This window comes from Oculina patagonica, chromosome 1 (genome assembly GCF_052425735.1).
Source record: "Oculina patagonica isolate OP01 chromosome 1, crgOcupat, whole genome shotgun sequence".
NCBI classification, from domain to species: Eukaryota; Metazoa; Cnidaria; class Anthozoa; order Scleractinia; family Oculinidae; genus Oculina; species Oculina patagonica.
Window position 1 is genome coordinate 32,920,124 of NC_135758.1, and position 21,394 is coordinate 32,941,517.

General features: G+C 38.4%; 2 protein-coding genes and 1 pseudogene across 3 annotated transcripts; 1 reads left to right on the top strand and 2 right to left on the bottom strand.

The window, feature by feature from the left end:
* Window positions 1–269: 269 nt before the first annotated feature.
* LOC144665136 (spliceosome RNA helicase Ddx39b) lies at window positions 270–7,066 on the bottom strand. Its single transcript, XM_078526311.1, has 9 exons — window positions 6,992–7,066; window positions 6,610–6,835; window positions 5,687–6,091; window positions 4,666–4,784; window positions 3,376–3,507; window positions 2,384–2,493; window positions 1,709–1,853; window positions 1,434–1,581; window positions 270–552 (listed from the first exon to the last, which is right to left on the bottom strand). The coding sequence occupies exons 2-9, from the start codon at window positions 6,818–6,820 to the stop codon at window positions 536–538; spliced, it is 1,287 nt and encodes a 428-aa protein (XP_078382437.1). The 5' UTR covers window positions 6,821–6,835; window positions 6,992–7,066; the 3' UTR covers window positions 270–535.
* LOC144665126 (uncharacterized) lies at window positions 7,033–13,959 on the top strand. The gene is made up of 5 exons (XM_078526302.1): window positions 7,033–7,443; window positions 8,533–8,758; window positions 9,327–9,867; window positions 11,152–11,360; window positions 12,338–13,959. Exons 1-5 carry the CDS (start codon window positions 7,400–7,402, stop codon window positions 12,743–12,745), a joined length of 1,428 nt encoding a protein of 475 aa, XP_078382428.1. The 5' UTR covers window positions 7,033–7,399; the 3' UTR covers window positions 12,746–13,959.
* Window positions 13,960–16,776: 2,817 nt separating this feature from the next.
* LOC144650056 (perlucin-like protein) lies at window positions 16,777–17,679 on the bottom strand (annotated as a pseudogene). The gene is made up of 2 exons (XR_013570005.1): window positions 17,524–17,679; window positions 16,777–17,339 (listed from the first exon to the last, which is right to left on the bottom strand). The product of XR_013570005.1 is annotated as a perlucin-like protein (transcript).
* Between the last annotated feature and the right edge of the window lie 3,715 nt (window positions 17,680–21,394).

The following is a 21,394-nucleotide window of genomic DNA, read 5'->3' on the forward strand; positions in this document are numbered from 1 at the left end:
TATTTTCTACTTATTTTTGGCAAAATGCAATACAATGGATGTTGTTCTGCTAGATGGCAGGCTACTTTTGTCAAATTATAAAAGTTGCTTACAGCAAAAAAATAAAAAATAAACACAAAGATGTTTTACCACCCCACACCCTCATCAACTGGACGCAAAGCTTGGCAAGGAAAAGCGATTGTAAAAAGAGAGCAAAGGAAAGCATAGAGTATATGTACATACTAACAATCTCCAATTCCATAGATTCTTAAAACAAGAAAATAAATAAACACTTTGGTGCAACTTTATTTCACATGATCAGTAAAAAATACACACATTGAAAACAAAATTAAGAACTCAAAAACAACTGGTATGCTTATATAAACAGGTAGGTAAAATGTCTTCGCTCCAGCGAGAATGGCGTCTTGAAATTTCTTCTTATAATACGTAAAAATGACTGGAATAATTATAGAGCAGAGAAATATTGTTCCTCTTGATGGTCTTTGCTTTTACATGAAGTTTACATGAAACAGTAATTGAAGGTGATCTGCATCAATCAGCGACCTTGTTCAACTGTTGGAGGAAAAGATTAACAATCAATAACCATTCAAATAATCTATAAAAAAAATATATAAAAAAATAATGTATTTATAGTGGTCATGCACTTAGCTTCATATCTCAACGAGATAGCTAGTTTAAAGGCATGTCACTGAAACAGAGGAAACAAATAATTTATAAATGAACATAACAAGGTTAAAAATCCCAACTGGCAGGAGGCAGACCAGTTGGCTATATACAAAGCGTGGTCGAGGATTTGAACTCAGGACAACTGAGAAACAAATCCAGCTAGTGGCAACGGCAGGCCTCGAACCGGTGACCTCCGGATTACAACACCAGCGCCCTAAACCACTCGGCCACGCTTGCCTCCTTCAAATATATAACCGTGTAATTCTGGGCTATGATCTAACCACCAGACAAGGGAGCATTTTAAGTTGTACAAAGCAATTACCAGTGTTACTACTTCCCTCAATTTCTGACGTCATGCAGATCAGATCATTGAATGATCCTACCATGAAAACATGTTTAGATTTGTCTTTCATTTAATTGCTACTTCACGCTGTACAACTACATGTACAAGAAGTCCCACTAAAAATGTTGCTTATTCAGCACAATTGCATGCTTGGTTTTTTATGACTTAGTTGGCAGATGATTTGCCTGAGCACATCAGGCAAGTGAGCATAAAAAGTTACAGGCTCAACAGTAAAATCTACTTGTTATGGACGACCGGGCAGGACTTTCTTTAGAGGCATAGGTATACAGTCGACTCTCGTTAAACGGCCGCCGGGGTTTTTGTTTTATGGGGGGGGGAACCGGGGGAAAAAGAAGGGGGAAAGGAAGAAAGAGGAGGAAAAAATGAGAAGGAGGCGGGGGGGGCGGGGTAGTTGAAAACTTACTGTATGTTGAAAGGTCAATCTCCTCAGGGAGTTCTCCTACATTTACTTCAAATCGATCTTGGACTTCATTTAATATTTTGGCATCTTTTTCATCTGAAACGAAGGTGATGGCAAGACCTTTTGTGCCAAAACGTCCAGCTCTGGCAACCTAATGTAGTGAAGAAACAACAAAAATTAAAAGAACTATTCAAGCAATAATAATGATAATAATAAAATAACATTCACCCATGGCATGATGACTAATCTCTTTGCACAAAGATAAATTAACTACAAACCCTGTGAAGGTAAGTGTCGGAATCCTCTGGCATGTCATAATTGAAAACAATGTTGACTCTTTCGATGTCCATTCCACGACCAAATAAGTTGGTGGCTACCAGCATCCTTTTCGAAAAATCTTTGAACTGTTTGTAGCGTGACAATCTGTTGACAAGAACAAAAACTTTTAAATAAAAAGAGAAGAAATCATTCTTGAAGCTGGTTTTGCAATTAAGCAATGGCAAAGAAGCCTTATGATTTTTTTTTTTTTTGGGGGGGGGGGGAGGGGCTTGACGAGGCTCTGGACATTGCATACATAAATGCTAATTCTAAATGAATCTAGATTGTAAGACCATTTTTTCTGATAGTTTTTTGATGTCATGTTGCAGCAAGCAAAGTAGTTAGAGTCCGCTAGCCTGGGGCTAGTGGATTTTGCGGTCGGGCAAGAGGACTGACTATGGGAATTTTTTGGGGCTAGTAAAAATGACTTTTGAGCTATTACATCCTGGCTACCGCTGTAGCTGGAAAATTCAATATCTTTGCACCCATATGTTGCCATCACAACAAAAAGAAAAGAATATAATTCAGGTAAAGGCAGCCAGCAATGGGGAGAAGCACTGTGCAACTACCCAAACAATGGCTGCAGAAGAGAACGAGTAGTTCAAAGAAGCAACTGCTTGCTAATAGAGCCCCACCTTTCCTCCTGTTCCATTCCTCTATGGATGGAAATTGCTGGAAAGTTCTGTTCTACCAGCAACTGGGAAAGAGCAACGCAGCGCTGTACTGACTTCACGAAGATGATTACCTGTGAAAGTAGGTTAGTTCATTTAGTAAAACCCTGGAAGGAATGGCGTAAAAAGGAGAACATCCCCTAATGGAATATCATTTTGTACAATTTTGTCTTGTTGCCAAACAATTTGCGGATATGTTTATCCATTCATACACTTGGATTTGGGCATTGAAAGAGTCAAGTGTCCTATGCAAGAACTCCACACAAGCACACTAGCCAACTTGACTACAAACTCTTGTGCTGAAGATAAGCACACCAGCCATTAAGTCGCCGTATCTCCCATAATATTTTACGGGAAAATGCTTAACATACAAAAATAGTCCATGATGTACCAGTGTTAGTGCATTGAAAGGCATTCATAATTTTTCAGACTTGAAGATTGTCTGGACTTTCTCTGTAGTCTTAAGACTGCACTCAGTTTGCCTCCAGATTTCAATGATCTAACTCTCAATTACTTACTCTTAACTAGGCAGAATAATAAGGTTTGACTGTACAATGGTTCATACTCTTTTGAAATTCCATGACTTTCCATGACCTTTCCCATGACTTTTCAAAGTTTTCTAGAACTAAATTTGACCATTGTTCTTGGAAATTTTCAAAAATTATTTTAAATTTGGGTACGTTTTTAAAATTATCCTCACAAAAAAACAAAACAACCTGCCAGTACCTAATATATTTTGTACAATCAATACCATTTTCCATGAAATTCTAAAATTCCACGACTTTCCAGGTTTTTCATGACCCATATAAACCCTGTGTACCCAACAGTCCAGGGCTGTGCTCTAAGGGTGCCCGGGCGGCGCTTTTTTTTTGGCGTATTTTTTTTTTTTCTTTGGCCTTTTTTTTGGCTCTTTTTTTTTTTAGCACCCGTCACTCAAATGATCCCAAGTCAAATACCTGGTTGAACTCTAACACATCTAAAAGGTCAAATAGTTTCCTATTCTTCTCCTGGTCTTTGAGTTTGACGTAGTATTGCTGCAGACCGTGCAATGTCAACTTTGTCTCATCATCAACATACACTTCCATGGGCTGTTTTTGGAGAAGAGAAGAGAACAACATTCCTTACCACACAAGAGGGAAAGTAAAAAAAAAAAACAGCAACAATCATTCTGGACATGAACAAGAAACACAACAAAACTACACTAAATTGAACTGAAATTTAAGAGAATCAGAGTATAAAAACTGAGCTGACAGTAAACGAAGCTAAACATCCCAACCCCTTAAATATCTAAGTAGCACACTTGGATATGCACACACCTAGCACGCTAAACAAAAGAAACATAAACAAAAATCCTTTCAGCTCCAAGTTGAACTAAACTGATGCCAAAATCTGGTCGAAATTAACAAAGCAGTTACAATTCCAGATGGATCAGGGGGAGTTACATTCAATTTCCAGCAGATTGATGCTGCAGGCAAAAAAATTCAGATTCTGCTGGCCAAAAACCTTGGAACTGAAAGGATCAAGACATGGAACAAACATGTCACATGGTCCACACAGATACAGCTTGCAGGGCTAGGAGCTTGGAGTGGAAACCAACTGACATCAGGCGAGGCAGTTGACTTGTTGTCATGGCCTGCTGCTCCTGCTTGAGCTAGCTTGCTAACCAGCATGATCAAGACTTCTGAAGATCTGACCACGAACAGCTCTTCATTGCTCCAAAGTGGGGTGACGAACACGGCAACCATGGCACTTCCAAGCAGGAGGAAAGAAATCAACAACAAAGGACCACCACAATTTCACACCACAGTGACTATTACACCAGATGGCTAACTTTCCAAAAATTGACCTTAACTTAACCAGGCAAAACAATGAAAACCCATAAACAGCTAGTAAAACACCTTGATCACAAAATACTACAACTGACCAACTTTAACTGACCAATTGAATCCCAGGCAAACACACTTATCCATCCTTCAGCCTCATATAGCTACCTAACCAACAACACCTATGTAATCAATCTGCCCCAATCAAAGCTTTGTTTTCAAATGCTGCAACACTATTAATCCCTTTTCACCATATTAGTTCAGGCAACCAAAACAAAATCGATCAAATTGAATCCTTCTGCAAGGAAGTGCCAAGCATTGCCAGTTGGGCTAGGAAGCTGAACGCTTCACCACCACCTCCCTTGCGAGGATAATCAATGCTCAACAACAGACTTCACAATGGAACTTAGGAGGTATAATTACATCTTGCATAAATTTCTTGCAGACGGGTCGGATCTCTTTGGCTAGTGTGGCACTGAACATCATGACTTGCTTCTCGTGTGGTGTCATGCGGAATACTTCTTGGACATCTCTTCGCATATCTGGAAGCAACAAGAACAAAATGTTAAGACTAGATGACAAGGATGAAGTAAAAAGTGATTATAGAAAGAACCTTCACCTAAAGTCAAAATTAGATTCTTGATCCAAAAAGTCTGATCCAGTTAGCATTCTATAAGCAGATATTTCTAAAAGTAAATTACAGTAGAACCCTGGTACTCGAACTCTGAAGGAAACGAAAAACAGTTCAGTAGCGAATCGGGTCATGAATATTTAATTTGCCAAGTAATAATTGATAGTTATGATCAGCACCTCAGTAACAGAAGCCTATCCCAGAAACTAACCGACCATAATGAACGAGAGAAAATGACTGTCAAATGTGATCTTCTGCACTAATCAATGGGCATAAGTGGGAGGCAAGAACGAATCGAGAGGGGTAATGACCCAAAAAAGGGAAAGATTTAGTTCGAGAGCGGGGCGAGTATCCGTGAGAACGAGTAAAAATGACTGAAAAATGAGGTCAAATCCAAGGGAAATGGTATTTGTTCGGTAGCGGGGGCGAGTTCGGTTCGAGTTACCGTGGTTCTACTGTACATCCCTTCCCTTTGTCAATGGCTTCCAGGGATGGTTTAACTTTACTTAAAAGCTCCTCCCCACACCCCAGGATCACGAACTTCTTTAACTCCAGTAGTGGCCAAGTTGAAAACAGAAAATTTTCACTGAAGTTTTCTAGTAATCAGGTTTAATTACAGACTTAAAAGTTTTAAATAGAAGGCGTCGATAAGGAATTCCATTGGGTCACTAGAAATGGGACTTGGAAAATCATCAGAAGTTTTCTATCATATTTGTTGGATCATGTAGCTAACTTTGTTGGGTCATCTCTTATCTGGAACACTGGAAATAGAAAACTTATTGTACAACAAAAGTAGATCATCATGTTACTAACCAAGTTGTTCTAACATCTTGTCACACTCGTCAAGGATGAAGTGCTTGATATGCTTGAGATTTAGCGTCTTCTCACGTGCCAGCGCCAATATTCTGCCTGGTGTACCTACTACGATATGTGGGCAGTTGGTCTTCAGGGTCTGCTGATCCTTCTTGATACTGATGCCGCCAAAAAACACTGAAACTTTGATGTTATTCATGTATTTAGAAAACCTTTCATACTCTTTAGAGATCTGGAAGGCCAACTCTCGCGTGTGGCACATGACCAACACACTGACTTGGCCGTCAATTTGCTCCAGCTGCTGAAGGGTGGCCAGGACAAACACGGCTGTCTTGCCCATTCCACTTTTGGCCTGGCAGATGATGTCCATGCCAAGGATCGCCTGAGGGATGCACTCGTGCTGAACTGTGTAAAATAAAAAAAATTTGGTGAGAAGTTATTCAAAGCTCAAAACAAACTAACAACAATATTTCAGCCTCTACAAAGTCTAGGACTGAGACAGTTTTCACTGGAAAAGTAAAGCTTGGTTGAGAAAAGAGAAAGATAGTCTGGATGTAATAATCAGTAAGCTACATAAGATACTAGCAGAAAAAAAAATTGATTTCAAAAAAGTTTTTAATTTCTTGTTTTGTTTCATTTTGAGATTAAAGAAATGAGTGGTATTCTTCAGTCTTAAATCCAATTTAGGTAATTAGGTTTGAAAACAAAGAAACTTGTTGCAATATGAAATATTTTCCTTTTGAATAATTTATAAACGCTAACAGCATCTTTGAAGTCGACCGAATTTTTTTACTGCTTGACAAATCAGAGAAAAAAATATAAACATCTGAACCATAGAAGAGATAAACAACTTAGCGTAGAAAGTGTTTTGCCTTTCAAAACACGAAATAAGCGATCGAAATAAGCAAGAGGATCACGCTTACCTTCCGAAGGATGTTCGAATCCACAGTCAACGATGGCTCGTAAAAGCTCCGGCTTCAAAAGAAAATCTCTGAAGCCAGAACTGTGGATACTGACGTACGTTCCCTTCACATCTTTCTTTGCGAGATCTTTGGTTGCCTGAGCTTCAGCTGGAGTTTCTGTCTCCTCCTCTTCGTAGTCCAACAATTCATTTTCGTCACCGACTTCGGCCATAATGGAAATTGACGCCTTGACAGGAAAGAGCGAAACGCACTTAGTTGGATAAATAGCTTTCCACGGAGACGAAAACCACGCAGCCTTGTAAAGGCCTCTGTGTGCTTTCGAATCATAGTAAACTGACTCATAGATGGGCAAAAAATAAGAAGGATTCGAACGATTTTATACCTGGAAAGAACACAAAAATACAACCGAAACGAACGAACGGCTCGAGGGAGATGACGCACTTTGAAAGCGTCGCTCTAAATGCATTATGGGTCAAATGCGTGTTCTAACGCTTCTTGTGATTGGCTACTTCCTGAAATCGACACATAGCCGTGTTCTTCTCTTGTCTGGAGAAATTTGTTATTTTGGTAGATTTTAGGAATCTTTTCTTCCTTTAGATGGAAAGAAATAAGGAATAGTAGTTTAAAACAGTGTTAGATTAATTTAATGTTCATTTTTATATGCAAATTCACACATTTTGCGTGAAAGCTAGTCAATCCGTTCTAGCTCTTGACTTGCATCAGAAATTCATTGACTTGCATCAGAAAACTCCAGTTCGAGAGGAGTTTTGTTTGAACTTGACTTGTTCTGATGGACATGGACGTTGATTCCCTGGAAGGAAGCCGTATTAGAAGGTATGCTAAGCTTGTAATGTAATCATGTGCACAAGTCTGGTTTGAGTTGTTCCTTGGAGTACTAATGGGATTAGTGAGACACATCTTGCACTTATTAATTATGCAAAACAGCTGATATAAATTAACTTATTTGTGTCCTGTTTTGTGCAAGAAAGTAGGGGGAATACCGTAAGATGAACAGACGAACATTTGTAATACAGTGTGTATACTTAATATTGTGCTCATATGGTAATATTCCAAATATTATGACATTTTATACAACCAAACCATGCATACTGAAGGTAGTTTTGTCCAAAGAAGTTTTCACAAGCATAATGTAAAGCAGTGAGTCACCAGTTGTTTTTAAAGCCCTGGCTAAACGATCAAACATTTTCGTCCAATATCATGTTGAATAAAAGTGAACAGAATTCGAAATCATTGAAGCAGACAGCTCTACATTCAAATCAGTGTAAACAAGACGGCTTTTGACCTTAGTACTACTAGTATCGAATGTCGTTTATGAAATGTGACTCTTAGATGTATAAACGCAAACTGAATTTTGTTAAACAGTAGCAACAACAACAGGATATCTAAAATTAAACGTAAGATTCCTGTAAGATTAAATTAAAATTCCTGAGATTCTGGCTGGTCAGTCAAATTGCCTACATTCACGCTTCACAAGTTGTCAGCTACATTTATTTACGTTAACTTTTTTTGAAAAATATTTAAGAGGCACTTGTTAAACGTCATCGCTTCTGCATGCATTGCGTGCCGTTTATTTGAGAAATGATGTGGGAAAATATGCAGAAGTACAAAGAGTTGCTGAAATTCCTTTTATGGACAAGCAAATATATAATATCCTGTCATTTGCTGATGAGAGCATATTTTCTGATGAGGGCATTCATGTATGTTAAAGAGATGATTTGGGGACCTTCTTAACCTTTTTGTTGAAACCATAGTTTGTTTAGTACTTATTTTATTTTAATTATCTTTTTGCATTTTTTTGAATATTGATGAAATCAATATTTGGTCATTACCAACAATGCAAAACATATAGATGAGGAAGTATTCATAAAATTTTTTTTTAATGACAACCATGTCTTTCACTAGGCTTTGTCAGCTTGGAACATTTGTTGTGTTTGTGTGGTGGGCAGCAGTGATCAAGTCAATAAGTGCAGTGTTCACCTTCATATTTGGCCCAGACTACAGGCAAGCTATGTACGGCAAGAATATAAAGAAGAGCAAGTTTAGTCTTGATGACGGCATTACAGTGATCAACCATGGATCATATGGTACTGTTCCTAAGAAAGTTTTCGAGGCTCGATTGAGATCTCAGGTATTACGATTTGAGTGCTTTTCATGTTATACAGTAAAAATCCTCAAGTAAGAACCTAACTTTTTCCAGGTTAACCTAAACAGGTTTCTATAAATGGTAGTTAACACAAATTTAGGCTATAATTTCAGGTTCTTAATAGGATCTTATTTCTGAAGAAAATTTACATTGATGCTAAGAGAACTTTTAGTGGTATTCGGCCTATTCCTTGTATAAAATTTGCATACCACAAAAGTGCTTAATATGTAATCATTTAGAATTATATGACATTATATACATGTACAGTTACTGTAATGCTCTGTCCAAACTTATTTCCCAAAAGTAAACATTTTTAATCAATTTTAGTAAAATTAATAAGAACCTGTTTCCAAATTTGTTTCTAAATAGGTTCTTATCAAAATGGGGTGTAATTTGCAAATTTTAGCCTAACAGGTTGCTCAATGTTAGGTTCTTACTTGTAGGTTTTTACTGTATATCAAACAAGAGAGAGAAAAAATAAGAACCACTTTCAGTGATACTTTTTGCATTCTAGACAAATACTGTGAATTGTTACTTTTCTTTTAATACTCAGGAAGAGATGGAAAGGTGTCCCGATGTTTGGTATAGATACAAAGTGCAGAATCTGTGGAACTCATCTCTAGAGACTGTGGCCAAGTTTGTTGGAGCAAATGTTAAAGACATGGTGTTTGTTCCTAATGCAACAACTGGGATCAGCACAGTTCTCCGGTGTCTTGATATTCATGAGGGTGACGGCATTCTTATAACAAATCAGACTTATGGTGCTGTTCAGATGGCAGCACAAGACATCTGCCAAGAAAAGAAAGCCAAGTTGCTGGTGCTTAATATCACGTTTCCAACATCAGACATGACTGGATCTGTCAAATATCATGCTACTGAGATTGTCGAACACTATGAGAAAGTTTTACGGGAAAACCCAACTGTTAAGCTGGCAATCCTAGATGCAATTACCAGTATAAGTGCATTGAAGCTTCCATTTAAGAGGCTTACTGAAGTCTGTCACAAGCATAATGTTATGGTTTTGATTGACGGTGCCCACGCACCTGGGCAAATTCCCTTGGATCTTGAAAGGCTTGGGGCAGACTTTTTTGTTGGTATGTCATTTACAATAGAGTTGTTATGTTAATCATATGCATTACTATTATGGGTTTTGTTTATTCAGTAGGAGAAGGTCCCAGCCAGAAATCTGAGATATGTTCAGAAATGCTTGCAGTTACAAATTTTATGAAATTTACAAAATTTTGCAAACAACCAACAGATATTGCAAAAATCACGAGATGTGGCAAAAAATCGCAAGAAAAGTGTAACTGAAGGTCAAGAATGGGCCCCCCGACGGAACTGCAAAATTTACGAAATCAGGGAAAATTATGAAAATTACAAACATTGCAAACTTTTGCAAAAATTGCAAGAGAAGTTTAAGTGAGGGTCAAGGAGGGCCCTTGATGAAACTGAATTTGAATCATTGCAACTGCGGGCATTTCTGGACATAATTTTTTTGGTCAGCACCAAAATCACTCTGGGCAGTTCCAGTTTCCACATCAGCAATTAACAGATTTCTGCTCTAGTTAATATCATAGGTGACAAATTACTCCTTAATTTTGGCGCAAAATTTTAACGTTAATTTATAATTTCACATGAAATTATAAAATTGCCATGGCAACGTAGTTAGGGGCAAGATGGTGTCCGGGATAAAAGATGTTTTAAAGCTTAAACTTTGTATATTTTCGCTTGAATTTCATCTTAGCCAGCTATATTTTAACTTTTTGTCAACAGCAGAAAGGAATCGAACAAAGGTTTTCTTCAAAGACTAAAAAACTTGCGAACTTAAGCAAAATGTATGCTTTCAACTTTTCACGCTCGGAGTTCGCGATGCAGTATACCAGTCAAAACGTAAGATTCCAAGCGTAATTTGTCACCTATGATATTAATATGAAATCAAATGTTATACTCGTGAAATTAGGAAATAATTTCACGTGCGTTTTGTCAAAATTCTAATAATTTCCCGAGCCTTTAAGGCAAGGGAAATTATTAGAATTTTGACAAAATGCACGTGAAATTATTTCCTAATTTCACTCGTCACCATTTGATTACCCATACAAATCTGATTGGCTAAAAATGAAAAAAAAATAGTGCTATGTTAATGTGCTCAAATATCAGAATTGGCTCGAGTCCGCATTCTTGGGAGGGACCAAAAGAGAAGTGATTCTAGGTACGAGATAAAGCGATAAAGAATCACGGCTCATTCAGATAAGTGACCTTTGAAAATAATCTATATTGTATTGTATTGTTCATTTCAGTAAGAAACCCATCATTTCAATTGTCAAAGTTAAAGCTATCTCTATTTTGTCCAATGTTAAATCATTTTTGCTTATCGATAGGAAATCTTCATAAATGGCTCTTTGCTCCACGTGGATGTGCTATTCTCTGGGTGAACCCTAAATTCCATGACATCATGGTCCCACAGGTTGTATCATGGTGTCATGACAAAAGTCTTCAGGATAGATTCTTTCAACAAGGCACCATTGACCACACATCATACACTTCTGCTGTGACTGCTCTTAAGTTCTACCAAGAAATTGGTGGCATGGTGAGTTATGATAAGCATTATTATGATAAGAGTTTTATTTATTTATTTATTGTTTTTGTTTTCTTATGCTTCACATGTTCATTCTAAATAAATAGTTAGTGTCAGGGCAGTGTGCAAAAAAGTGCACAGATTAGCCAGTCGGGCTAGTGGATTTTATCCTTCACTTGCTCGACTGTCAAGTGAAAGTTTTCAGGGAAAATTTTTGAGGAAATTAATCATGCCTATAAAGATTTTTTGGGCTAAAGAAAATGACTTTTGGGCTAATACATCTAGTACAGCTTGCCCGAAGGAGAATTGAATTTCTTTGCACCCTGCAAACTGTTAGGGGGTTAACTGACTGAATGCCAGGTGTTACTTGTGATGGGCAAACATCTCATCCACGAGGATGGCAATACCCTTGGTTGCTTTATGCTACAGAAACCAAAGTTTCTTTGCTACAGACATCAAAGTTTAAATTTTGCCAGCCACAGAGGGGCGCCATAAGGAGGGGGTGAATAGGGATGGGCAAATCCGCTGATCCGTTGCTATTTTTTGGCCAAATCTGTCAATCTGCCACTTTTTTCATTGAAATCCAAATCTGCATAACTTTCCACAAACTTTGTGTGGTGTACTTTCACTGCAATAGACAGTAGATGTTTTTTATGCCAATTTTTCAAAGAGGTTTTGTTTGCATGGCTTGTTTTTGTGACAATTTCGCCAACATACCAACGAGGGCCAACGGAAGTGATCCAAACTTCATTTTGTGTCCACTTTCTGATCATTCTGACATGAGGAGCCCAGAAACAAGGCCAAAATTCTTAGCTAATCTGCAAGTCAATGTATTTTTAAAATCCACGAATCCGCTCATTGTATCGCAAAAATACACAATTTGTACCCCCCTCCATAAGGGCTACTTGGCTTTTAAAGATTTCCTAGTGAAGTCAGAATCAAGCATTTGTTAGCCAATGTGTCATTGCTCTGTTTTTCTTGACTTAAAGAGTGCCATAACAAAGTACAACAGCCAACTTGCATCGTGGGCCTCGACAATGTTAGCCGCAGCTTGGGACACAGAGGTGCTACCCATCCCTGATTCCATGCGTGCCCCATGCATGGCAGTTATCCGCTTACCAAGTGAACTGTCTGCAGCTTATGGAGTGACACACGAGGGAACTGAACAGATGATAACAGACGTCTACAACAAGTACAAAGTTGTTGCCAGTTTTGTCAGCGTGCAGGCTTCTTTGTGGTGCCGAGTGTCAGCTCAAGTTTACAATGTCAAAGAGGATTACATGCAGCTGGCTGAAGTGATCCTCAAGTTGAAGGAGGAATGTGTGAATGGGTTTTGCCCTGATGTGGAGAAGGCTGCTGAGCCTAACAGATGGTCATGGTGTGAAGAGCCACATTAAATACCGTAAAATTCGGGTTATAAGCCCCTCCGCTTATAAGCCCCCCGGTTATAGGCCCATCTACCTGGAAACAAAAAAATACATCCGTTTATAAGCCCCACCGGATAAAAGCCCCCCTCTGCCAGTTGACAGTACTAAACAGGGCTAAATGTTGCTTTATTATGCGTTTTAAACTTTAAATCGTATTTCGATCAACACTCCCGTAGCTCGTTCCAAAACGTTTTTTCTATTCCGCGTATAAGCCCTCCCGGATATAAGCCCCTCCGCTTATAAGCCCACTCAAAACCCCTTGAGAAGTTGTATAAGCCCAGGGCTTATAACCGGAATTTTACGGTATGCCAGACACCACTTTGTTCAAAGGATGGATAGCACAATCCGCTGAATAAATTACCTACAGTGGGTAGCATAGTATGTTTTGTCAAATCTTTAATAGAGCTGTTTTCGATTGAGTGTCATAAAACCAAAACCAAAGTAATCACTCTGGCCAATCACAAAGGACACAGACAATCCAGTGAACCAATAAAAACTCAAAGCAAATAGTAATTACATGTAGTGGGAAAATCTGTCTGAGCGAGTCTTTATTGGTTTTGGTCACACTTCTGATTGGCTGAGAAAGTAGCGCAAGTTATTTAGACTAATCAGTAAGCGTAGCAGCGCAAAACCAAAGCATATGTGAATTATTTTCGACACTCGAGGAAAAATTGATCTTTTCACTAGATAGTAATTTATCATCTGAAAAGCGTTGTTTAACCTCTTAACAGCTTTGGCGTTTGCATGCCAACCAAGGGAATTACTGGAAAATTTTACCTAAGTTATTTACAACATCATTTTTTATTGCTATGGGAATTTCTGGAAAATTTTAACTTAGTTATTTACAACATCATCAATTTTTATTGCTATGGGAATTTCTGGAAAAATTTTCATAAGTTATTTACAACATGATCTGTTTATTGCTACATGTATTTGGTCTTCTGAGGCATCAATACACTATAACTTATAAGAGTATAGTATCTAGTTTTATTTTATCTTTGGTGGCAATTAATTTAAGTTTGCCTCAGCTAATGCTACTTGAATTAAGGGATCCTCCACACAACATTACTGTGAGTGAAATTTCTTCCTTTTGCAGTTAAAACTGTAAAAACGACGGATTTCACTTTTTTGTTTAAAATTTAGCCGTTCAATTACACTCCATAAAAATTATTTTTTATATAGCATTTACATGTCTTACTATATATGTGCACATATTAATTTTTTTGCTATTGGGTTATTCTCAGTATCTAAAAATATGTACTATTATCGAATGTAACTTAATTTCGTGTATATTTTAATTGTGGGCACTCTGCAATAAAATTGCAGCCAGGAAACACCTTTGGATATTCGTTTCATAATTGCGGTCGTTCAAACAGGGTTTTTATTTACCAGCCTAATACTAGTGATAACCACAGGTTAGAAAGTGCGGGCCTTGACGCACTTAGAAAAGGTACTGGTACGAGAGTGCGCAATTTTAGATGGCAGTGTCGATAAACAAATGATAAAATGGACAAAAGACAATTATTCCGAGTAACGCATCAAGTAAGGAATGCATGTTTTCATCGTTTTGGGAAGTGTAATCGAGCACGCGGTGTGAATTGGGATGTGATTTTTCTCAGTCGGTAAACTCGCTATGTTGTGCTCGCCTTTTATTAACGTGGCGCGATCAATGATAAATCACTGGACAAAAGACAATTATTCCGAGTAACGCATCACGCTTAATTGCTTCGAACCGGCCGCGAACCAGTCGGAGTTGTTTTTTGATTGACAATTTTTTTTCTGAAGTGTAGACGAGCACGCGGTGTGAATTGAGATGTGATTTTCCTCGGTCGATAAACTCGCTATGTTATCAGTGTTATAACGAATTTCTCGAGAATAACCGTTGTTGGAATCATTCACTTTGCCGTGGTTTATATGTGATACAATCAGAGCAAATATTCGCAAAAGCAACACCCGTAAAACAAGTCTGCAATATGTGACAATCGTCCTTGGAGAACAGATTTTCTCTTCCGGTGTTACGACAAACTGTCGTGATTGACACATTTTTCGCATTCCGATCGTTCTTAGTGGAAGAACAAAATTTTCAACTTCCGTTTTCTCTTCGCTTTTTAATAACGTGGCGCGCACGCGTAAAACACAATCCGCTGGTCACTGTCAAGATTAGGGTTGCGGGCCTCTCTTGGGCCCGCAACAATGCAAAGTACTCTATAAAGGAAGAAGCTTTCACTTTAAAAGCACTTTCTAATACTGTACTGCTCGTGCATGCACCACTAGCAGGACACATTGTCAGAAGCTGTTTGATCAAGATCAACCTTGTTGACAGAAAGATCAGGAGACCGAGGTTGAAATTGCTTGAATTAGAAATCACGGTTTTCATGAGTCAACAAGCTAAAGAGCAGGGTAGTGCTACAATCTGAGTCAAAATTAGCTGTGTCACCCGGCACATTCTCTCTTCCGTCCACCCTTCCACCTCTTCAATGCTGTTTATTTCCCAACAATTAAATGTGGTTGCTATTGTAGCTCCAATGCGGAGCAAGAGGACACAGAGACTCTCCCACGTTGCGTTTAATGTTCACACATTCTACCAAAACTGTACCAAAAAATCCACATGGAATCCGGTAATACCGACTAAGCTTTAGAGAAAAAAAACAGTCTAAGAAAAAAGAATCTGAAATAATGCACTCCAGCTTTAACTGATCCAGGAATTTTCGCCGAATATCTGGCCAAGCACTGAAAAGTATTTTCGTCTCCTTACAACTGAAATCTTAACCACATTGGTGGATAGGAGAGTAACAACTTGTCTAGTTTTTCATTGTACTTTTTCATGATAAGCTGGTTGATGTAAAGTACAGGATTACAAGGATGGAAGTGGATTACAGCTCTTTAAATTAGATTTTGTAACAGGATGTCAAGAAAGTGAAAGTTCAATTTCTGGTGAAGATTGGAATCTTTAGTCATATATTTTTTCTTTTTAATTGATATTTCTTTGCTTCCACCAATTTTGGCGTTCTTGTCTTCCAATTTAACGATAATAAAGCAAGTTCATGGCCAACTCGGGCCATACTTTCGAAAACACGACATATCAGCTGGGACACTGCCCCTTTAAAGAATCCTTTGAGATGGTTTAAATGGCGACGTGTACAGTATTCTTTTGGGTTCTTTGGCGTTTCACTGAACTAAAACAGTCAGCTGGTTCGCTAAATCCCGTTTCTGTTCACAGCTGAACTTTCCGAGCCATGTTTATCAAAGTGTATCCGTTCGGTGGGGCAACAATAATTCAACATTCCTTATCTTGATTGCCACATTGCTGTATTCAGTCAACTTTGCTGGTCTATATTGGATTAAACAGAGGCAAAGATGGCCTACAAAAAAAGTAAACAGTCTCCGTCGTTGATAAGCTTCTGTTTCAAACTATAAGAATTTTATCAACCTGTGAACTGACTCTTAAGTGTGGTATCATGGGGGCGGACGGAAAAGTCAGTGAGCCGAGCGTCCGGCAGGGAAGGCATGGACCCAGATATGCCCGACTTGGTTGGGGGAGGGGGAGGGGCCCCACCCCTCTCGGGGCAGTCAGAGTAGAAAAGGCGGGCACTTTCTTGCTCCTGTAAAAGGGAGAGGAGGCAAAAAGAAAGACCTTGTAATTTTCATAAAAAAAGTAGGACGTTTTTTGTTTAGATTCTTTTATTAATGATCTTTTCACTTGCCCGTCCAGTAAAGTACCTTCTACTGCTTTGCCCCAGGCCTAACCCGTGTTTATATCGGTTTGTATTTGCTTCGTATCTTCCTTATTCTCATTTCATTTGCAAGTATAGTGTCTCTTCCAAATTGTCAAATCTGTATATCGAGTGGCTTGATATCACGTTTTCAGGGGAAAAGGGCTCGTCTTCAAAAAATTATTAAAGGTTTCTGCAATGAAAGTTGCGGACCCGACTGAATTAAATGGCAAATTGGTGCTGTTTTTAAGTTCATGACAGCGACTGACACAACGAAAAACACAAAAATTCAAGTTTAAAACATTTTATTGTCAAGCCGGTATTTTTCTTCTCCCTTACAGTTCATTTATCTAAATGGTATTTTTATATCCCATCATCAAACACGGCTTTTGTGGGCGTTGATCGCTGGTTTCAGTCCGCTCAGCTATGGAACTGCTTTGCAAACAACACCACAATTGTAGTCACTACCACAGGGGAGGTCATTCCAGTAACCATTTGCCCTGATGGGAAGAGAGGACGTGTGCTTAGTCCACATGTTGCTGCATGGCTCTCGGGCTTTTCCATTCGGTTCATTCGGAGCCCAGTTCTTGTAGACTGGAACCGAGTAATCACTCCAGTAGAATGCGTTTGCGGTCCACATCAGGCCGATCCAAATTTGCTGCCTCGATGGCGCTTTCTTCCTCGCGAGTGCCAGGACGAACTCGTTTTCTCGCGCACTGGTGATCTTTACCAGGTCTCCTCCATGCCTTCGACAGTACTGTTGGGCCTGGTGCCAAGTCATGGACGAGCTTCTTGCCAAGTAGCACTGGAATAGCCGTCGAAACTATCCATATACCAAGGGCAACTTTTCCCTAGGAAAAAAAATGAAATATTTGTCAGTAGAATTAATTAAACAATCGATAAATTAACTTGTCAGAGATTGCTGTATCCCTTTTCGGGCGAGTTGCAACAAAATAAATGTTTGGTTGTTTTATCCGGGAAATCGCTGCAGACAACTCTGTAGGAAACAGAGTCAAAGTGAAGCCATGTGAATACCTGATACAGATGCCATGGCACATAGAATCACGATGCAAAGCGGTAAAAATACTGGCATCTTCATCTTCGCTATAGTCAGTTGCGTGTACGAGCTTTCTAGACCTTAGGACGTTTTCTTCACCCGATCGCTTCAAGCCTCCGAGTAAAATGAGTTACTAGTAGGGAACAGTGATCACGGACTTATATGCGTTAAATCGAACAAGTTAGAACCAGAACTGAGAAGGAAGTAAACACACTGTATGTCGACGGAACTTACAAGCGCAATTTTAACAGACGTTAACTGTCCGAATCAAAGTTTTGGAATTTTACAGCCAGCTTCTATGGGCGACGGTCTTACTGCTTATTGAAATCTTGAAGTTAGAAATAAATCCTTATCTACTAAGCCTGATTTTGGTCCAAAAAGGTGCGGACTGATCGACCCCTCTCAGTTTTTTTCAAGTAATTTGCATAGCGTTACTTTATACTCATCATTGTTCACTGTTGTAGGTAGTCAATTTTGTATAATATTCTGACAGTTCCTGTATATATAAAACACTTCCGTGATATTTGACAATTTCCATCATTTCTGTCACCTGTCTTTTTCTAATACAACTTGTATCAGCGCAATCCGTTCCTGAATTTATTGACATTTTGAGTGAAGAGAAATTACTTTTGGATCATTGGAAATTACAGTTTTACACGTTGTAGATGATTTCAGTAAAACATTCGTTGTATTGAATAAATATACTCTTCTACTATTAAAATATGCTCTCTTATAACTTGTTTATAAGGAGGTTAAGTTGAGTTGAGGTTGAGATTGGCTAAATTTTAAGAACATGCGAAAAACATGCATACCCTGTTCACCCTGGATGAGAGAGAGAGATGAGTTAAGACCGTCTTCATTTTGCCCATTGTGAACCTCCGTGTGTTCGATGCTTTTCCGAATGCTTTTTTTAAAGCCAAATTTACCAAGAGTTGTTTGGTGCGAATTGAATTGTCCTCGATTCCAGATCACGGAAGCAGGCCACGCAAGCATGTCAAAAGCAGCTTGATATACACACTACATTACGGCCAACAATCTTAAGAATATTTTCAGCTTTAAATTGTAAAAAAAAATAAAAACACTCAGTTTCAGCCCCAGAACTAGACGCTCTTATAAAAAAGGGTTTTCGACTTTTCTTATCCTCGATCTGTAAATTCAGTTGCGCATTGTATATTACAACCAGATGAACTTCTACGTGATAGCAATTCAAGCCACCAAAATATAATATAAGTAAATCGTCCTGACACTCCATAAAAAGGTCATTCATCCCTAAAAGTTGTGTTACATCGAAGAGTATTCCGTTGCAACTGTTTATGTTTCGACAATTCTTTCCTTGCTTGAAAACAGGCCTTTGAATCTCTTGTTGGTGCTGCGCGCGGTCAGGGAGTCTGCATGTTACCCGTGGATTACACCTGCATTGTATTCGCGCAATCTTGATATACAGTATATTCGTAATCTAACTGGCTTAACCTTAGAATTAAAAGTCAATTTTTCTCTTCAGTGCCGAGTTATATATCTTTCACATTTTCTTCTTTTATCCTAGATTACTGGATGGGATATTCAATGCCATTGAATATTAACCGAGTCATGTCCCGGCACATTTTCGTCCAGCGCGCTGAATCTTTATCTCTTGGTTGGTCACTTTCTCAACAAAAACTTTGGTAAATTTGCTACCTTTTGAATAGCAAAACTAGTATTCTTTTGAAGCTTTGGCCACACCAGTGAAGATTAACATGTGTAGCTTTTTGCCACATAGGAGTGTTCGAGTAGCCGACAAAAGGGAAGCACTGACTGATGTTTTAAGTCGGTGTAATCGAGTTATGCTGAGGATTGAACGCAACGATAATTACAAATTTCACACTTTTTAGAAAAGTTTGACCAAAAATGTGTATTTAGGGAAGTCAGGATGGGATTAACGAAAGATGCGAAATTAACGAAACTTTGACTTGTTAGTATATAAGAGTTATATATTGCGAAAATTGGCAAAATTACGTGAAAAACCGGCCCCACCAGGAGTCAGAACGGCCAAATTAATACTGTGAATTCACAATTTTTTTTGAAAGTATTAGTATACACAGAAAGCCTAATATGGCGTATTTTTGATAGCCGATCGACATCGACCAACAAATTTTATATTTCCACCTATTTACCAAACAGTGTTAAAAAATACCTTACGGCGTCCGCAACTTGTGTGATACATACTTGTTATGCAACGCTTTCGAGTGGTATACTATGGAATATCCCACGAGTCACTTGTATGTTCTCGGTATACACACGAGCCTTTAGGCGAGTGTGTATGCCAAGAAAATACAAGTGACAAGTGGGATATTCCATAGTATACCACGAGAAAGTGTTGTGTAACTATTTTATACCATGCCATAGAAAATACGCTTACTACATTTCGTCGAGAATACAGTCGCAGCGCACTATGGGAAGGTTGGGTTGAATACCGTCGAATATACAACGGCTTTCCTTTATTCTGATTGGCTGTATTTTTTATGGCATGGTATAAAACGTCATAGCCTTACCTTGTGTATATTGAAGTCCATTTTGTTCTTCGGTGCCACGTTGCAAGTTTCCTTTTTTCCTCAGAAATGACACGGGAATTCTATGCCATGATCATGATCATAAAAGAGATTATTGATTCTGTTTACTTTTCCACGAACTACTGACTGAATACATCCATAAGAAAAATGGATAAAAATTTACTTGACCGCACTTGACGCTAAACTACTCAATTTCATCGAAATCGGCAAACGGAAGACCCAGATTCATTGACATTTTCTCGTCGTAAAGTCATTATCTCTGGGTCAGACTAAAAAAAATGGTTAATTTGCTGTGTATTTTTCAAATGTGACAAATGTGGCGGTATCTTAGCGAATCTAACGTCACGGCAGTATAAATTTACATTTGTAACTTTTGCCACATGGTGAATACGTGTCGAACGAAGCGGCTCAGTCGATTGATGACGCTTAGTTCAATTGGCGCAATCTAACAAAAACTTTTGAAAAAGGTTTATATGAATAGTATCGACCCAAGAGAGAGAAAGGGGCATCAAATAGTGTACCCTCTAGAAGGTAAGCGCATTCAAATCTGAAACTTTCAACAATAAATGGGGTAACTTCAATATTGGAGAAATCTGCGGAAGTTTTCTCCGTGAACTAACACGGGAAGTTTATAAATCAGTGAAGGTTGTTTTCTTAGTCCATGCTATTTTGGGATTCCCATGATATATTTGTCACTTGTTCAAACATTACTGGGACAGCCAAAAAACTTGTCTTACAACGTCCGGTATTTCGGCTAACACAAGGAAGTAACTTGGCAAAACAATTTTGGGCGCAAAATCGCACTCTCTGAGTTGCCATTTTTCAGTAACAAATGCCTGTGAATGCCCGTGGGGAATAAAGATGAGCATGTTTGTTCTTTGGCTTAGTTGGACCTTTACGTGCATTTCAGTTTTGTTTTTCAAGCGACAATAAATTTATTACACACCCGGATTCCTCTAAAAAGATATGATAATCGACAACTTTAGATTGCTTTAAAAAAACCACTAGATAATTTACTGGTACCATATTATAGGAAATTAATGCAAAATGAAGGAAATTACGCGACGTACACAAAGAAAAGCACTTGTTGAGACAACAGGAACAAGCTTATTTCAAAACTAGGCGTATTATCCGAGACGGAAACAATATCGAGAAATTGGGGCCAAAATAATGGAAATTAATGTTGCGGACACTAAATTAACGTCAAAAATTAACGCGAATTTTTCAAATTCGCGTAATTTCTTATAATAAGGTATATTTCCTAGGCTTATACCAAACTAGAACTGTTATTCAATCGAGTAAT

Coding starts and splice junctions, on each gene's coding strand:
- LOC144665136 (XM_078526311.1), bottom strand. CDS start 6,820: ATGGCCGAAGTCGGTGACGAAAATGAATTGTTGGACTACGAAGAGGAG. Junction 3,508..4,665: donor GCAAGAAATTTATGCAAGAT/GTAATTATACCT, acceptor CTCCAAAAACAG/CCCATGGAAGTGTATGTTGA. Junction 2,494..3,375: donor ATGTGTTAGAGTTCAACCAG/GTATTTGACTTG, acceptor CTACTTTCACAG/GTAATCATCTTCGTGAAGTC.
- LOC144665126 (XM_078526302.1), top strand. CDS start 7,400: ATGGACATGGACGTTGATTCCCTGGAAGGAAGCCGTATTAGAAG. Junction 8,759..9,326: donor AGGCTCGATTGAGATCTCAG/GTATTACGATTT, acceptor TTTAATACTCAG/GAAGAGATGGAAAGGTGTCC. Junction 9,868..11,151: donor TGGGGCAGACTTTTTTGTTG/GTATGTCATTTA, acceptor GCTTATCGATAG/GAAATCTTCATAAATGGCTC.